This window comes from Homalodisca vitripennis, chromosome 1 (assembly GCF_021130785.1).
Source record: "Homalodisca vitripennis isolate AUS2020 chromosome 1, UT_GWSS_2.1, whole genome shotgun sequence".
NCBI classification, from domain to species: domain Eukaryota; kingdom Metazoa; phylum Arthropoda; class Insecta; order Hemiptera; family Cicadellidae; genus Homalodisca; species Homalodisca vitripennis.
Genome location: NC_060207.1, coordinates 139,637,879 through 139,657,783, shown reverse-complemented (window position 1 = coordinate 139,657,783; position 19,905 = coordinate 139,637,879). Strand labels below are relative to the sequence as shown.

Genomic DNA, 19,905 nt, shown 5'->3' with positions numbered 1-19,905 from the left:
CTGGAAAAAGAATGAGATAGAGACCTCTATATTTTACCATTCATATTATTAGTTTTCCACAAACTTGGAAATAAGGTGTCATTTGATGGAGCTATCCGTATGAAATATCGATGTTACATATTAAGATATGCTGAGTTTAGTTTTTTACTGATGAGAGTGATCAAGTAAAATGTGTTTTGTAAGTTTACACATTGGCCTTTGGAAGTGAATTTTTTACTATGTTAAACTTTATTGCGTTATTTAAACGGTTTTGACACAACTTATAAAGGCGTTGTTTTAAATGATACTAACACTTTAAACTTATTAACTTTTCAAACTATTTGAAGGATGTTTTGCTTCAAGTTTGCTACTGATAAGTTTAATGAAGTTATTGTCGTATTGAATGGATCTCGTTATTACACACTCTTTGATAACATGTTTACAATCTTGTGATAAGTTACTGTTGTTAAAATTTTGTAATCAGTCTCTCATAAAATGTTATCTTACCAAACAATTACTAAGTAATGTTTGTCAGTAAAGTTGTTTATTTTCAATTCTAATTTCATCTGGCAGTTCTCATATGACTTTGTTTACCTCAGTTGCTTTTCAAGAGTTTCTGATAGCTATATTATAAAGATATTTTAAGTATAAAACAATATATCATTATAATTCTGCTGTGATTTTGATGAGAAACAAATAAAACATAAGTGGATAATTTGATTTTATACTTTTAATATCTATATTTAACCATAAATACCACTTATGTTTGAAAAATTAATGCTGACCAGAAACTGTGTGTATCAAATCAGAATTCTATATTTGTAATTTCATAGAGAAATATAATGGTGTCATGGTGATACAAAGTTATGCAGTTTATATAAAATTTTACAAGTTTTATCAGTATGCCTTCCAGTTAAAACATTCTTCGACTGAGTATTTTAGAAGCCAGTCTTGAAGTGTTTCTCTATGGAGGCCATCTTCAGGTAGCCAGTTAAACAGTTTTGGGCCATGTGGTTTGGCTTTTACTCATGAAGTGTGATGCCATTAAAAAATATTAATATAAATAAATAAAACTACATCATAACTTGTAAATATAAACTAAAATTCAAAGAATGCAAATGGTAGCAAAAAGAGTGCAAGCGATAGCAACAGAACTCACAATATCTACTAAAATTATTGGATGATAAAATTGCTAATATTCAAAAGGCTGTATGGTGGTCTTTCAGTTAATATTATTTTAAAATTTCTTACAATTTAGTTTTACTTTTTATTTCTTTCATGTACTGGGGTAATTTGTTATAAAATTTACCACTTTGGTAAGACGGTTTTTTACAGAGTTCTAAATTATGCTAAACAGAAGCAATTCTTCCCTATGTCTAGTGTCATAAGAATGAAAACTTCCGAACTTCATCATATAATCAAGTGATTGACTGACAAGCATTATATTTTCAAATATATAAAGTAAAAACACTGTCATTATTTTTGCTGTCTGAAATGTGATTTTACAGATGTACAATAGTTTAGGTTTAACATTATTTTAATTGCACGTTTTTGTAATAATAGTATTCTATCTAAATTTTCTTTTGAGGTTGCTCCATACATACTGATACTGATGTTGATATTCTTCAACTGAAGTTGTAGCATTGCCATGACAAAAGCCATACACATACAAACCATATCTGCTTACTCAGCATGAGAAAATGCGAGAGGCATTATTAAAAGAAATGTGAAACAAAACCGACAAATTTCTAAATAAAAATTGAATTTTTATTTAATTTTAATTATTAATAAACGCAATAAATGGTAAATGGAATTCACCTTGAAGTTTGATTATGTAATTTGTGGACACTGTCTACACAAAATCTCAAGTTTGTTTATAAAATTATATACCTAATAAAGTATTTACTACACAAACAATTATTCACCTTATTTTAAATGTAATTCTTATTCCAAAGAGAAAAATTTATAAGGCCTATGTTATTAACATGTGGAGTACATCAAGTTTTCTTAGTATGTCGAATTTCTTTTTTTTTTTTATTCATCACTAGATTAAAATATCATAGTACTTACAATAAAACATAATCTGTTCATAACCCATACTTACAAAAAAGTTTATCTACACTCAATCACAACAAAATGCAACTAAGTTACTTTTCAAAACATTCCTGACAAAAAGTGAATGAGGAATGAATGAAAAGGTTATTAAAAATATATTAAGTAACAAATTCACAATTTTTCTAGTTAAGTTAAAAAAATAATTAAATTTATAAGAAAAAGAAATGTATTTTTTTTAATTGCTTAACACTTTTATATGTAACGTAATTATAGTGGGAAGGTTAATTCAATGTGAATGTTGAGTTTAACTACAGTTCGCCTTCCTCTTAGAGTTCAAATTTAAGAAAACTCTGATGCTCCACCGTGCTTAGACATTGTGTCTAAAACATTGTAATGCACTCAGTTGTGCACCTGATGAGACAATGAGAATATCTTATCTCTTAGAATACACTATACTTTGTAGTCGAGGTGTCTCTGATGTCATAACGGTGTGAAGAGTTTTATTGCTGTACATTGCAATTTTGAAAACAAATGAACACTGCTGAGGTCATTGGCAGAGCACTGTGATTCAACAACAGACAACAGTTGTGTCAGTACCATTCACTATCTTGTACCAAGTTATGTTATTTCCTAGTGGCCACAATTGCCACATGCCAGTACACTGCTACCACCAGCTAAGTATGAGCAAGTTCTGTAGAGGTGCTATTATCTACCCATCTTCAATTTTTATTTAAAAAATAATTCATCTATTTTAGAGTATTTCTTTACCTACATCTTTATGGTATATCAACTGCTAAATGTGTCTGTAGATTGGTTCAGCATTGACTTTTTACAGCCTATCTGTCTCCAAATGGACAAAGTCAACAAGAACTTAAAAAAATAAGGAATGACACAATTCACTTGACTACTGTCAAGTAAATATTTTAATTTATTGATTATGATAGTTTGTTTCACAAATTGTAACACATTCTACCTAAGACATTGAATTGTGTTTTGTGTACAAAGATATGTCTTGGTTATGACAGAGTCAGTGAGCGATGGGGAGCCAGCAGCTCGTTCCAGTAGTAAGAAAGAGAGGTACTTCTGGCAGTACAATGTACAGGCTAAGGGACCCAAGGGCCAACGACTGGTACTGACCTCTCGTCTGGAGGATCCCCACTGTCTCAACCAGATCACCGACCCAGTGTTTAGTCCCCAGTGTTCAGTCCAAGGAATTAAGCATAGGTGAGAAAATAATTTTTGTCCTTGGGAACAGAAGCCCCTGTTGAGTGACAATTCTTAATCATTTGCTCGTATTGTGTCTTCATTAATCATTAGTGCCACCAAACACAAATGTTTAGCTCTTATCAAACTCTTTTGCTTCTCTGAGTACTTTTAAATTGAGATTATTCCCTGATTGTAATATAGTTTCGATAAGGCTGAATATATAGTTTGGAACTCTTTTCTAGAGAAATTAATTCAGCCTTGGTCCATGACTGTCACAGAACAAAAAATGTTTTCAGTTTTGTGTGACTTGTTGTTTGATGTTAATACGATTTTTGTTTTATTATTCTTGTTGCTTTAGTAACTTCGTTATGGATCAAAACTATTTTCATATTGGAAGTTGAGAGAATGTATATGTTTAGACTTTACAGGTCTTTATGGAATAAGTCACCACTTTCTAATATCATATTTTGCTTTTTGTTCCATATCTGCCAGGTCTCTGTACTGTTTATCTCAGATTTTGTCTGTTGTAAGTAAATTTTCAAAACTTGTATGGATGATATAAAATCTTTCTATATCAGTTCCGTAAAATAATATTTTTATTGTTTCATGAATGTATTATTTGTTAACCCTTGTTTTGGTAATTTCCTAACTCAGAATAATATAATGGTGTTTACCATAATATGTTTAGTTTTTTCCACAACAGCTTTAACCCATAGCAATATGAACATGGTTGTACGTGCAGTACGCACAGAGCAAGGTTATCGACTATATTAATCTCAGGTGTGACAGGCTGAATATTTGTATGGTAGACCTTAATCCCATATATATACAGCCGCATTTGTAACTCACTGATAGGGTATACGAAATTCTAACCCACTTCTAAATGTGCTGAAAACACAAAATTTTGTAATGAACGTAGCTTTTACCTTCAAACCACCGGGAAAAGTCTGAAAACCGGAACTTTTTACTTTAAACCCCTCAAAAAAATGTGTGAAGTTGGCCCTTTTTAGCCCTTGCAGCCATTTCATTGAAACCCGATAGCGTTAGAGCTAGCTTGAATCTGACAAAAAGTCATTAGTCGGGAATGAAGTGATCTACAAAAAAGGTCCAATTGATTTTTGCTCTATCTCTGTTGGTTTGGCCGCAAAACGCAATTTTCACAAACATTTACCTTCCAGGCTCGATATCGGCCGAACCGTTGGTCGAAGATTAAAACAAATTTTCAGTAGGATTTAGAAAACAGCGTGATTTACAAAAAAGGTCCAGTAACATTTTGCCCTATCCTCAATGGTTTGGCCGGAAAACGCGTTTAAATGCATTACTTTTTAAGTTATACATGAAAATTGTGATTTTGGGTTATATTGCAGCCAACAGTTAAGCACAAAATAAAAATGTGATTTTAATACAAAACAATGCAATCTACAAAAAAGGTTCAGTGACTTTTTACTTAATCTTCATTGGTTTAGCCGTAAAACATGATTATGTTCAAAATTTCACTTAAAAAACTTACCTTCCGGGCTCGATAGTGGCCGAACCGTTTACCCTAGCTTAATGAAACATTTTTTATAACTAGCTATTATCTGCAAACTAGATAGGATCTACAAAAATGGTCTAGCAGCTTTCTGTCATTTATCTTTCTGTAAGCCTGATAAATGCTCTAAATGGCAAATTCTTTGTCATCAATTTTAGGTGTTTAAAATTTTTGCAACTATAATTAGTGCAATTCATGCTGGTTCCAGATTGACCTTGTATTACTATGTTAACGAGTGACTAAACCACCCCTCCACATCGGGAGTTGACTGAGCATTAGTGAAGCTTTAATAGTAGATAGAGACAGAGTGTTGTTTTATTTAATTTCAAGATAGTGGTTCATTATCAAAAACTCTGCTGCGAAATGATAATCTACTGAGTTAAATAAACCCCCTGATTAACTTATTCTTTTGATAAAAACTACTGTGCACATGTTCTAGTAGCGCAGACATAAAACCCTTGTTGTACTGACTTAATCATATTATACAAAGTCAAGCCTACTTCCTGGTGTACTAGAAACTTGAAATTCAGCATAATTGTTGATTAGTCCGTGTATCCATTAGAAAACTGCTAAAAACAATTGATTTCTGCATTACAGTTACTCTTGAACATCAGCAAAGCTGGCCAATGCAGTCTTTTCTCCCAAGCTCTTACTGCCTAAACCAGAGGTCGTAAAAAATGGCCTTGAAGTCAAAACTTTCCTTAAAATTAAACACTACTTTTGTAAACGACTGACTAGTAAACATCTACTAGAGCACATCGTAAATTGACTGAGCGTTACAGAAGGTCAATAGTAATTGGGGACAGAGTGAATTTTATTTATGCTCACAAACACAACACCCTCTGAAAGAGACCCACGTGTGTCTGATAAATATGACTGACTTAGGTTAAGTACCTTCAGGTATCAAAACAGCTTGTGCCATAAAGCACTGCGGGGCAGACTTACTCATTACACAAAGTCTAATCCACTTCCTGGTATGCTATAAATTTAAAATTTGGTAAAATTTTTGCTTAGAAGGTAAATATCCCAAAAATATTTGAAAGCTGGTCGGTTTTTTTAATTACACTAAAAAATTCACAATTTATGACAAGTGAAGCCATTTTTCCCAAGGTCTGTACCGCCTAAACCAGAGGTTGTAACTCAAACCGAGTTTGTCCATATAACCCCTACAAAACTCTTTCTACATTCTAATAACTCATAAAAATTCAGAAAACCTGGCTGGTGCAGTCTTTCCTCCCAAGCTCTGTACTGACTAAACCAGAGATCTTAGCTTGAATCTGAGGGCACAATCGAAAGACAGAATTATATTTCTGACAAGATAAGTCCAATCACTTTTTGTTGTATCTCTTAAGGTTCAGCCACAAAACACCTTCAAACTCAAAAGTTTGGTTTAAATTAACCACTCTACTTTCCACTTCCTAGCAAACCTAATCTCAGACTTTAGTTATCACCAAATTCTTCTTGTCTCCTAATTTTGCTAACACGTCACCTAATCTTTCGACGACATCCATTGATTATTTTTATATATCAATCATCATTTGGCTGAGCGTTGGCGAAGCATTACAAAGTGTACAATGTTTGAGATCGGATACAGCAGGGGACATGAAATTTGTAAACTTCATGTCCAAATTTAACCAATCACCAAATCCCTCTTATCCCCGAATTTGCCAACACCTGTATTGGGGGCCTGGGGGTGTAGCCCCCAGCGAGCCGAAGGCGAGTATATAAATATATGTTTACTACTATTAATACAAATTATATATATATAATTTCCAGGTTAAGTGCTTCTTAGCCCTAACTTCGCCTGGTAAAATAAGACATTCTTTACTTTTTACTTTTATATACATTATCTAATAACATTTAATTGAATTGACAGATATCACTTTTACAAATAAGCATCTAGCTTACATTAGTTTATTATTGAAAAACATTTTATATTCAATAACATCATTTTGGTAATTTATTAACTGAGAATAATCATTGCATTTAGCAATTAAAAAATCAAAGCTACTTCATTTCTCACATTAGTTAATGGTTTATTAGTTTCTATTATGATTCCAGCATTAGTTTTGTTTATTACATTGCAGCTCAGTATTTGCAAGCCGGCTGTATTGAAACGGCCTTGGGATTTTCCCCATAGAACAATGGTCTTCATGTACTCTTAACACCATTATTTTTTATTATAACGTTGTTGGAGATGTCTCACTTTGAAGATGTTATTAATTGTGATCAAAAAATTTTTGAGTTTTTCTTGTAAATTTTATACTTGCTAAATATTTTAATAATGAATTTCAAAAAAGTTAGACTTTTTAATATTGAAAAAATTGATAAAACTAAAGTAGCATTTGAATGTGTATTAGTTATATGTTTAAAATGATACATTTCTCATAATTGTACCACTAAAAATAAGGTCATAAAAGTTCATGAGGTTTAACATTATTCTTACGCGACTAACATTATGATGGCTGCCACTACAATCGGCTCTTAAATGTATATTGTTTCAACGGAAATTGTCAAAGGTCAAATCAATGTTAATTTTACCAATAGACATGCAAGCAAATAAAACCAGAAATTGTCATAATGTGAAGGCCTTCAAGTTTGGACGGGGCAGACAAATAGTCCAGTGGCAACAGGCCGCTGATTACATTCACATATGGTAAAGAAGCTGCTGATAAGAGTTCATAAGAGAAGCCATTGTATTAGTTATACAAGAGAACCTGTCCAATGCTGTAAGTTGAGGCACAGAACAAGTGAGTGCCTGGACTGCCTTCTGTGGAGTGAGAGACTCAGTTAGTAAATACGAGGGTCTTCCAGAAAGTAAAGAACGTTTTGTTATAAGTCAATAAAAACAAAAGATAAGAGCATGAAAATTTATTTATAAATACTTATAAACTTACTCTATTTTTCTACAAAATCGCCGGAACTGTCAAGGCACTTGTTGTAGCGTGGCACCAGTTTTTCTATACCGACGTTATACTGTTCTGCCGCCAAGGAATGAAGCCACGTTTTTACTCCTTCTTTGAGGTCTTCGTCACCCAAAAAGTTTTTTCCGCCTAAAAACACTTTCAACTTTGGAAACAAGTGATAGTCACTCGGAGCCAGATCTGGACTATACGGAGGGTGTCCGAAGATTTGCCATTTGAAAGAATTGAGTTCTGCTTTGGTTCGTGCACTGCAATGAGGCCGAGCATTGTCGTGGATCAGCACCACTTTCGACGACAGCATTTCGCGTCGTTTGTTCTGAATAGCGCGGCGAAGCCGATGCAAGGTCTCGATGTAGGCCTCTGAGTTGATTGTTTCGCCTCTCGGCATGAACTCCACATGGATTAGGCCTTTTCGGTCTCAAAAAACTGTTGCCATCAATTTCCTGGTGTTCAAATTTGGTTTTTCTTTCCTGTTTTTTGTTGGTGAATTCGAGTGATGCCATTCCATTGACTGGAGCTTTGTTTCCGGGGTTCGATAGGAAACCCAAGTTTCGTCACCCGTTACGATGCGGTCAAGAAACGCATCACCTTCTTCGTCATACTGAGTCAAAAACTCAAGAGCTGCTCCCATCCGTTTAGTCTTGTGGACATCAGTAAGAATCTTAGGCACCCAACGAGCACACATTTTCTGATAACCAAGACGTTCAGTCACTATTTCGTGCAAAAGCGACCTTGAAATTTGTGGAAAAAATTCCACTAGACCACTCAAAGTGAAACGATGGTTTTGTTGAATTTTTCCATCAACTTTCGCTGCCAACTCGTCAGTAACGAGTGACGGCCTTCCACTTCGTTCCTCGTCGTGCACATTAGTTCGACCTTCCTTAAATTGAATGCACCATTTTCTCACTGATGACTCATTCATCGCATTGTCACTGTAAACTGCCTTAATTTGCCTATAAATTTCAATAGGTCGAACATTCTGTGCATTCAGAAAACCGTATCACACTACGCAGTTCACACTTGGCGGGATTTTCAATTAACGCCGCCATTTTAAACTTTCACAGGAGACGCAAACGTGACCTCACGGTACCGCTACTCAGCTCACACTGAGGCAGAAGGTGTGGCTAACGAACAAGCTATCTACCGCGGTGGTGGGGGAACTGCGCCGCCCGTGATGCGCAATCGTTCTTTACTTTCTGGAAGACCCTCGTATTTTAATAGTATTAAGTGCTCCCTACTGCCGTGAAGTAAACTTGTTGTCTCTTTTATTTTCTTCATTAAATGGGTAGCAAGGTTATGAGTTGATTCCTCTGTTTAGCTCGCTAAAGTCACAACCGCTTGTACTAGCACCACTGATGGTACCCCCATTCCTATCATCACTGTGTCGTGAATTTTATCACCTCTCAGTGAGCTGGTCGAGTGTTCCCCATATGGACAACACAAACATTAAACTCACCGCTTACAACATGAATCGCGGCCAAGGACTCGATTGGTATGGACGAGTGCTCCTCATACACATTCCGATTGGTTTTCAGATTACATAGGTTAAAACAAAGAAAGTGATGTTTTGTTATATATATGATACAAGGGGTATTAGAAAAATAAGGTTCCCATGATTTTTTAAAATAGATAGCTCTATATTTCTACTTAGTGTTATACATCAATTTAAAACTTTAAAGTTAAGCAATTTTTCCACATAATCACCGTTTCTGTCCAAACACTTTTGTAGACGATGCTCCAACTTTTCTATCCCCATGTTGTAGAATTCTGTGGCCAATCCTTTGAGGAATCGAGTAACCTCATCCTTGACTTCATCATCGGTACTGAAGCGTTGGCCACCCAAGTGTTCCCTTAATTTTGGGAATAAGTGATAATCACTTGGGGCTAGGTTTGGGGTGTAGGGGGGATGTGGCACAATAGTCCAGCCAAAATTTGTCAGCAGTTCTTGAGTTTGACGTGAGACATGAGGTCGAGCGTTGTCATGGAGAAGCCTCACACCAATGGACAATCTTCCTCTCCGGCGGTTCTGGATCGCGCGTCTCTGTTTTCTTAATGTGTCGCAATATCTGTCACAGTTTACTATTGTTCCATGAGGCAAAGAGTCGATCAAAAGCAGGCCCTTCCTGTCCCAAAAGAGGGTTGTCATGACTTTCCCAGCAGACTGTGTTTGCTTGAACTTCTTCGGCTTAGGCGAAGTTGAGTGACGCCATTCACGTGCTTGCTGCTTGGTTTCAGGGGTAAAGTGAAACGCCCATGTTTCATCGCCTGTAACAATGGAATCCAAGAATTCTTCCTTGTTGTCTTCACATTGTTGCAAAAAACTGTTTAGCACACACGACACGCTGCTGTTTATGGTTTTCTGTGAGCATTCGCGGTACCCACCGCGCACACACTTTGTGATAGCCTAATTTTTCTGTTACAATAAGAAAAGCAAGTTCGTGAATGGTGATTCTCCGATCTTCAAGCAATATTGTCTCAACTTTTTCACAACTCCATCTGTAACTGAAGGCTGTCCACTTCGGTTTTCATCGTGAATTTCCATGCGGCCTTCACTGAATTCTCTACACTATTTCCGAACTTGTTGAACAGATATGCAGTTTTCTCCATAAACTTCAATTAACTGACGATGAATTTCAATAGATGAAATCTGTTTTGCATTTAAAAAACGTATCACAGCAAGAATTCCGCATCTGGCGGGTAACAATGATAGGGAGCTCCATCTTCGAAGGCAGCTAGGCCGGCACTGTTGGAAGTAGCGAGGCGAGAGTGGTATGGATAGAGAGAGGGACAGCTGATGAGTAAGACAGTGTTGCCAGATTTCTCCCAACATATCGTATTCTGTCTCGGCGGCATAGGGAACCTTATTTTTCTAATACCCCTCGTATCACATCAAACCTCGACTGAACTGCATTTACACTGTCTAACAATTTTGCAAGTTTTGTGTCCGACAGGTGCAAGAGCTCTCACAAGCACTGCCACAACCAGTGTCGGACAGTTATTTGCAAGAACTTGAGATCAGTGTCGGCTATTAAAATTTCAATTATAAACATTGCCGAGACATCATAGCCATGTGTGAACAGACTTCGTATTGACTTTTGGAACAACCAGCGATACACAACTGTAGCAAGTATTCGTGACATTTCAAGTGAGTAAAACTGCTGATCTTGTTCATAATATGCAACAGTGGTTGTACAAATTCTCTCACAACTTTACTTGCCAGTATAAACGCATCTTAATATTGTCGTCAGTCAACAGACAGCAGACGGCCAACTGACTGAATCAACCACGCACTTTAGTTTTCGTCGTCAGAGCAGGATTCGTTGGACAAAAGGTAGAAATTGCATCAGTTCTCTGATCAACTATTTACCTGAATGTCTTCCCCCTGCACATATGATGATCTGTCGGATGATTCAAACTGTTCAAACCAAATAGTTCAACATTTATAAGGAGTCTTGTCATGTTGTTTCATAGTCGTAAAGGCTAACATAAAATATTTAGGAGCTAGTAATTAATAACTTTAATTGTGCTTATATTCTGGGTGCAACTGAGAAGGTATTGTTCTGTACATTTTTTTTCCCTTCCTGAGGGAAAACGACAGTTTGTCCCCGCGCTTAGTCCTAAAAGGACCTTTGCACCTCCCTTACTTTAATTTTGTGTTCTCAAAGTCCGAGGCTTTTGCAAAAACCAATCAGATTTGAGGGCTCCTGTTCTCTGATATCCTTGGGGCTGAGGAGATATGCTCCCAGGTATCTTTTCCGAGTTTCTAAGATGGCAGGACAATCTAACCAAATACGCTCTGCTGATTCCTCCTCTTCTCCGCAGAGTCCACATTCGTTAGTCTGGCTAAGGCCTACCTTCATAAGATTTTTCCTTAGGGGGCCATGTCCTGTCAACATTCCTAATATTAGTCTTATATCCTCCTTATTCTGATCTAAGAGAGCTGTCCACCCTTTAACGTAAGAAGAGATAAACATTTTGGATAGTCTTAATCTGAGGCTCTACTTCAATTAATGTTTCTTATCCTCTTTTCCCAATCTTTGACCAGAGCTTTGATGTTGGAGAAGGCTATCCCGCAACCTGGCTCAGGCCCCACCATTGTGGATTTCACTCCATTCTTACATTCCCAGACCGCTTTTGAATCAAACAAACAGGTATCAAGTGCCTTCAGTGCAGCCTGACTATCAGAAAGTATTAGGTATTTTAATCCTTTTGTCCTCATTTGTATGAGTCTTCTGGAAAATGAGTCTATTGCCATGACCTCTGCCTGAAAAACCGTGGCACGTTTTCCTAGGGGCACAACCATGTCGACTCCTGGTCCGTGTATTCCGTATCCAGCCCTAGAGTCAAGGCATGAACCATCTGTGTAAAACTTCAGGACTCCTTTTGTAGGGTAGGCCTCCATTTTAATCCATTTCTCCCTACTTCTGATAGAGACCATATATGGGTTGCCCAAGGAGTATTTCCTAACCATTGCTTCTTACACTTTGGTTATCATTTCACCCTCAGGAAATACTTGCAATATCTTCATGTGGCCTTCTAAGGAGGTAGCATTTATTACCTTTGTTCCTAGAAGCTTCATTGCACTTAGAGCGGCTGTTCTCACCACCTCCTGCCCCAGAGGAGTGTATCCCAGGACCGCTTCAATTGCTAGTGTTGGGCAGGAGCTCATCGCTCCCGTGATGCTTAAGCAAGCTAGCCTTTGAAGACTTTGTAGCCTTTTAGCAGCTGTTGTTTGTTCTACTTTTGACCACCACACTAAGGCAGCATATGTGACCATTGGTTTTATTATGGTTTTGTAAATCCAATATATCATTTTGGGTTTAAGTCCCCATTTAAATCCAAAAAGTCTCTTACAGGCCCCAAGGGCCATTGTTGCTTTGGATATTCGGTTTTCAATATGGGAGTTCCAAATGAACTTCTCATCCAGGATTAAACCCAAGGTATTTCATTTCTTTTGTTTGGTTGATGCTGATTCCCTCCAGAACAGGTTGTGTAAGTTGGAACTTTCTCTTCCTGGTAAAGGTAATCATATTTGTTTTAGATGGGTTGATTCGTAGACCTTCCCCATGTCACCAGTTGCTTATGAGGTTTAGTTCTTTTTGAATTAGGCGTTACAGTGTGCCTTTGTTTTTTCCTTTGATCATAAGCACTAGTTCTGTACATTACAAAAATTCACGCATATCCGTCTATGGGTGATAAATAGCAGCTGTACAATACCGTGATAAATACTGTCTATCTACTTATTGTACAGATCACAAACTAACCGCACTTCGGTAACTTTAGTAGCAGATAAATTTATGATGCATTCTTCATGTATCAGTGGGATATAAATTGAGAGCCACGGTTCTTTCTTGGGCTTTAACCCTTTCTTGGCCAGGAGCAAATATGAGATGTCACAACATTTTTTCACATCTCATATCCCCTTGTGACTAGTCAAAAGTGCCAGGCTAAAATTGCAATTTTGCAGTCTCTTAGATTAAAATTTATAAGTTTTCATAAAAATTAGAGAATGACCTAAAAGTTGCACCAAATTACTCGTATATGCTATCAACAAAAGAAATATATAGATGTACTTTTAAGTAATTTAAAATAAAAAAAAATGTTTTAATAGATTACATAAAAAATTTTATTTTTATTTTTGCAAATATCTAACTAAAAAGGGAAAAATAATTTTACCGTCTGAAGCTATTTTATTATATTATGCATTTAGAAAGGAACAACCATACAAAATGTTGTGTTATTTCTCTCATAAATAAATTTTTTTATGACACATTTTGTATAAATACACATAACTGTACTTCGCAACATTTTATAAGTGTTAAAGCAACTAACTCTTACATTGCAAGAAACTTAAAATAAATATTCACGTTATGGATGTACCGGTAAACAGATGATTGTAGGATCCATAAACAGTTTCATTACAGTTAAAAAACACTATTTACCAAGAAATATTTACACAAATTTATTTACACTTTTTCTATTTACAATTTCACTCCTGTGAGATCGCAAATAAAATTGTCAGTTATTGTAACTACTACACACAAGAGCTAAGCACATAACAACTAAAACTACTAATATTTACAACCACAAAATAAAATAATGAAGAAGAATCCAGCATATAATAATACGTTACACTAAAGCATAAAGAATTAACAACGAAAGATCGAGTCAGCTGATAATGTCATGTGACAATTACGAAATAAAAATGCATAGACCTCCAAAATAAAAATTATAATCATATTAATTATCTAAAAATATACCAGGGAATAAAAAAACATAAAACTTTAATCATTTGACGTTGTATTTATTTAAGGAAACGACGAATATCAAGGAGACTATATATTGCCGCCTGGCGCTTTTCGCTTATGTCACCGACGGCAATATTTTGCCATCTGGCACTTTTCAGACACGATCTATGGCGGCAATATATTGCCACCTGGCCCGGAAAGGGTTAACCAGTGCTATCACCAACAATGGGAATCTGGAAAAGCGTGCATTATGCATGAATTTTGGACTCCGGGAAATATGTGTGGATATCCTTGAATCTTTATAATGTCCCCTGAATTTTTACTAGAGATGGATTGTTTCCGATACCCCTGTTCTTTTCACTTGATTCCGATACAAACAGAAGTGCTTAAATACACTTGAAAAATCACAATTTCACAATGTCTTACCGATATGGGGTAGCTGAATCTTGGATCCAAAAATAATTCTATTTGCGGACGAATACTGATCAGCAGTATGAAAATTACTGATTTTGTGCTTTCCGTATGAAAAATGTAGATAATATTAACAAACTACTGTAGTGTAAAAAATACTATTTGAGCTGTAATTAATATTTTTTATATTTATTTTGATGTTTTTATTGAGAGTCTGTTATGTCTATTCTTCTACAAAACCGATCAGCAGTAAGCAAATTACCGATTAGTAAAACATGTTTTTGTAGTTCATTGTGTATAAAAACTTATTAAAAACATATAGTAACAAAATACCATGATATAAATTGTTAATATAATCTTTTGTGTTACTTCAATTCTAGATAGTACTGATATTAGTTTACTCTGGTTTTGATAATAATGTGCACACATAACATAGAGCAGGGCCGACCACTACCGCTCTACTGTACAACAGTGGAGTCAAAGTGTAATAAGTAACCGAACGTCAAGTAGCAGCAGGCAACGTTGTGAATGTGATATCACTGTTAGAGTAATGAAAACAACAATCAAGGCAAGGACACGACAGGCAGTGGCAGTTAAATCAAGGGGCAATTGCTACTGTAGCACTGTTATTCGGCCTGACACTTTTTATTTCTCATTACCAGAGATTGGGGGTTTTTTAAAAGGTTGTAAATATCATGGGATCAGCCCTAGTGTCGATTTTCAGAACCATCAGAATTAATCTGTCGGACTTCAGCACACCTCGTCCACATCAATGATTTATCTTTTGTGTAATTAATATTATTAAAGGTACTATGCTGAAACTGTTATGAAACTGAATTTGTTATTGCGAAAATGTCTGTTCTTGACGTGAGCGAATTGTTAGATACATAGCCTTATTTGCACTTCCATTTATTTAAAATTTTGCATTATTTAAATTACAATTAATATTAAAATACCATATGGTGTAAATATGCTAATACATAAATTAGTCCCTGTAATGTAAACATTTATTTGTGGAGTCACCTGATAATGAAATCTTTGGTTACGAAAGGCCTCGTCCAAAATATAAATCATTTGGAAAAGTATTGTTTTATTAACATTTATTACTATTTAACATTTTTTCCAATTGCTCCAAGAGTCTTCAGTTGGAAAACTGTCTGCAGGCTGTATTCTTACACAGTTTCTGATACATGTATCTTCCTTGTGTCATACTAGCCAGCTAGTGTTTGTTTGCTGAAAGTACTTGGCTTCAGTTTGTGCTTGCTTTATTTTGAATCATGTGGAACCATTTTCACCCCGCAAGTGGTAGTAGTGGATCTATAAATTACTTGAAGAAAGTTCATATTATTGTCTAAACTTACTATCAGACCTCAAATTAGAAGATTGTGAAGGTTTGAGAAACTTTACAAGAATGGGCCCTCATAAATTTTGAGGAACTTTGTACGCATGACAGAGCTTCCATTTTTAGCAATAATTCGACTCTGTAACTCTGAATTACCTGAAAATTGTAATTTTTATACTAGTTTGTAATTTACCTTCAACATATTCATTTAAAGATATGTTCAAATATGCAGACTTGAGGAAACATGTTTTTTGCCTCCTTGTTTCCCATTCGATTTGGAAACAGGAAACATTATATTTCTCTCCAGAAACATGTGACTTATATCCAACCAATCAGCAGGCAGCTGGCAGTCTAACTGAAAACATGTCCAGATACAAGAGAATACATCTTGGAGACAGTTAGCAGGCAATGTTTCTGGAGACAAGTCTGCAAATATGGACGGTGCTTTGATGAGTGTCCCTAGGGTTGTAGCACCAATTTGATGTGTGTCAGCCCCACGTTGGCTGCTGTAATTTGCTGAAAGCCCTTTACCTTGACTGCGTCAATTTGCTGCGGATCCCCTCCACGTGGTTGTGTCAATTTATTGTGAGTCGGTTCTTTAGAGTTGTTGACTCACCATGTAGTTGTACGCCTTTTTGTCACCAGAGGCACGTTGTTGTACCATGTTGCTCATCATGGTATTGGTCGCCATCTTGCCCAATGCTAGCTGTATTCCCTTGGTACTGCTTAAAACTTATTAAATTTGAATGTCTGTGGTGTTATCACCAACAACAACTCTGTGTGTATCTCAGGTTTTAAAATATGTTAAGTAATGATTAAAAAATTTAATATCACTCCATCACACTTTTTATAAAGGGGATATTCTAAGAAAAGTCAAACCAAGTGACCATGAGATTAATTTATTCCATGTCACACTCTCAATACATATTATAATTTCACTCACCTTGCAATGCTTTGATAGTCTTGATCATTTAAAAGTCTAAAATAATATCCCATCCTTCATTAAAATTTCAATACACTATACAACAGATCACTACTATCCCAGGAGAATCAACACAACCTCCTTGCTTCAAGTCTGGTGAGAGAAGACCGAATCTCCGTATATAACTACGGATACCGACTCAAAACAATACTCATCCCCTCTCTCGTTCAAATCAGCGTCTTCACGAATAAATATAATTTGATTCTTTTCTTATAATTGTCGAAATTTATCACGTTTACTATAATTAATCAATTTAAGTCTTTCTATTTTCTTTTTATTATTTTTTCAAAGCTTTTTATTTAAATTTTTAGCAACATGTGCTTTATGACGTCATCAATATACAAGTCTTTCATCCCACAATTGGCTTTTCTGCGTAATTCTATTTAGTGCTTTTGTAAAACACGAATTTTGGTTATGTTTACTTCATTTTAATTAATCAAATCTTTTCCCGTTTAAAGTTCAATAAATTTCTTCGTTATTAGTTAAATAAATTTCAATTCCGACTACATGTGATTCACTGACGTCACAGTCTGCCGATTCATTGACGTCACAGTCTGCCAATTCCCCGCGAATATTCAAATGTCGTAATTTGACCTGTTACAGCTTTATAATGATAACAACAGTACAAAAAACAAAGGTTATTTATACAATTACATATATACAACAACTTAATCAAGATTTTTTACTATTCCACTAAGAATGGGTTACTACTATTATGGGTTATTACTACACACAATAATTAATTAAGTATTGTTTAATACTTTATTAATATTACCAATTCATCATCTCATGCTGTTATCACGTGTCTATTTGCTGTAGTATTTTATCACAACCACTGTTATCAGCTCTGATTGAGCGTGTTTAGTTAGGTAACATATCAATATCATTATATTTAATTGGAATGATTGTTAGCTTATGAATGATTGTGCTCGGTAATTTTCAGTGGTAAAGCCAGAAAAGGTGATGGCAATGATTTAACACCCAATCCAAGGAAACTGAATGCTATCGGCAAGGAGTTAGACAAGCTGAGCAGGACAATCAACGAAATGACACCTGTGAGTGAACTCCCATTCAATGTGAGGCCAAAGAGTCGCAAGGAGAAAAATAAGTTAGCCTCAAGGTAAGTTGTAAGCTTAAATTCTTCTTTAGTTCATATTTTATGTGAACTATCTTCATGTTGTTTGTATTCAAGTTTCCATACAGTGTTCCAACCCAACCCTAAAAACCATGATTAAGCCGTGAATTTTGAAAAACTTTTAATAAGCCGTAAATTTAGTTTCAAAACCAAAAATGTTTAAAACTTACAATTCAATTAATTGACTTGCGTCATCGTTGTGACTATGTCTTAAGCTCCGGTTCACATGCTAGCGAGAATTGCACAAGCCTAATCATGGTGATTGGTTCTGGCGTAATTTACTAGTGTACCTGATTGAATAGAGAGGTTCATATGAGCTAGCGTATGCAGGCCGATTGACAGTTGACTGCAATGTGTAGGTGCGACGATCGTATACAACCGCCATCACAACTAGATCGCAGCAGCCAACAGCGGCGTGTCGCTGCATCGGCTATATAGTGTTTGTATTCATGTGTATTGGTCAAAAAATGTTTGTATTCACATCCTCTATTAACTCTGAAAATGCAAACTCTATGCACACTTTTATCGGAATCCCCCTGAATATATCATTATACTGACTAATAAAATAACTGATAAATCAAATTAAGAATCTCCTGTACAGACAGACTACTATGACGTTTTGTATCTTGAGTATTACCTCATCTTTACAGAACGAATTCCATTAAATTTCACATTAGTTCATGTTAACTTATCGTGCTCACCTTGGAACACCAAGAAATCTCAAAAAAAACATTGAACACATAGTGTAAAATTTTAACTAGATTCATATTACTTTATAGTTGCTTACATGATGTAACCGTGTGAAGCTGACTAGTATTCCTAAGCCTAGTACAGTTTATGTATTGAGAAACTTATTATGGATCTTACTTAGTAACTTATTATTCTAAAGAAACGTCAAGAATGCAGCAGATGGGAAAAGTATGCAATACTGTTGAAAGTATAAATATGTAATTGGGTGAATTGTGAATTTGTCTGTTACGTTTAGTTAGTATTTATTATTCAAAGACATATGCTTGATACAGGGCTTGCAGGTTGAAGAAGAAAGCCCAGCATGAAGCCAACAAGATAAAACTTCAAGGCCTGGAAATTGAACACAGTAAGTTATTTGATGCTGTATTGTATAGTAGTATCTATTTCTTTATTTTCTAATTTAATTAGAATTAAATAATGAGAGAAATTAAAGACAACCCGAGGTATGAAATGTCTCTCAGGAAATGGGAGCCCTTGAGTTAATTCCAAATAAAATGTAGAAAAGTTAAGGCCTCAAAACATAATTTTATTTATTGGCAAACTACTTTTGTTTACCAAAAATACAAATCTTATGCACTAATTGGAAATGCCCTGACCATCAGTGCTGGCTTCGGCCCTACCCCTACACTTCTGGGAGAAAAAGAAAAACATTCCTCGAGATAGTACCTTAATTGAAGCTCAGATCACGTTAGAGGTCGTTAACTTTTTACATTTGTTATATGTATGTACGTATTTATCTACTTATATAGCTAAAATTTTTAGTGCCAACGTCCATATATACAGATGTTTAACCCTTCCCACGCCATAGACGGATATATTTAGAAGACTTTGACCATAACGCAAAATACAGTTATATCCGCTTAAGAGATAATTTTCTCTGCACTAAGGCCTCAAAGGACCTTTGCGCCTCCCTTAATTATATTTGTATCCTTAGAATCTGAGACTTACAGAAGCCGATCAGATTTGAGAGCTCCTGTTCTCTGATGTCCTTAAGGCTCAGGAGATGTGCCCCTAGGAATCTTTTCTAAATTTTTTGATATGGCAGAACAGTTTAGCCAAATGTTCCGCTGATTCCTCCGCCTCTCCGCAGAGTTTGCATTCATCAGTCTGGCTAAGGTGGGTGTTTTCTAAGGGGGCAATGTCCTGTCAGCATCCCTATTATTATTCTTATATCCTCCTTACTCTGATTCTGGATAGGAGAGATGCCCACCCTTTAGCATAAGGAGAGATAAACATTTTTGATTCTCTTAATCCTGAGGCCCTACTCCAAATAAAGTATCTAGTCCTCTTTTCCCAACTTTTTACAAGAGCTTTGCTGTAAGAGAAAGCTATCCCACAACTT

The 19,905-nt window shown here is 35.6% G+C and overlaps 1 protein-coding gene across 1 annotated transcript in view; it reads left to right on the top strand.

The window, feature by feature from the left end:
• Positions 1 to 3,026: 3,026 nt before the first annotated feature.
• The window catches only part of LOC124372041 (protein CREBRF homolog), a 28,509-nt gene continuing 11,630 nt past the window's right edge, over positions 3,027 to 19,905 (top strand). Inside the window, exons 1-3 of the mRNA XM_046830406.1 lie at positions 3,027 to 3,258; positions 17,622 to 17,798; positions 18,836 to 18,909. Coding sequence (XP_046686362.1) covers positions 3,053 to 3,258; positions 17,622 to 17,798; positions 18,836 to 18,909 — 457 coding nt within the window. The 5' untranslated portion in view covers positions 3,027 to 3,052. The remainder of the gene's footprint in view (positions 3,259 to 17,621; positions 17,799 to 18,835; positions 18,910 to 19,905) is intronic.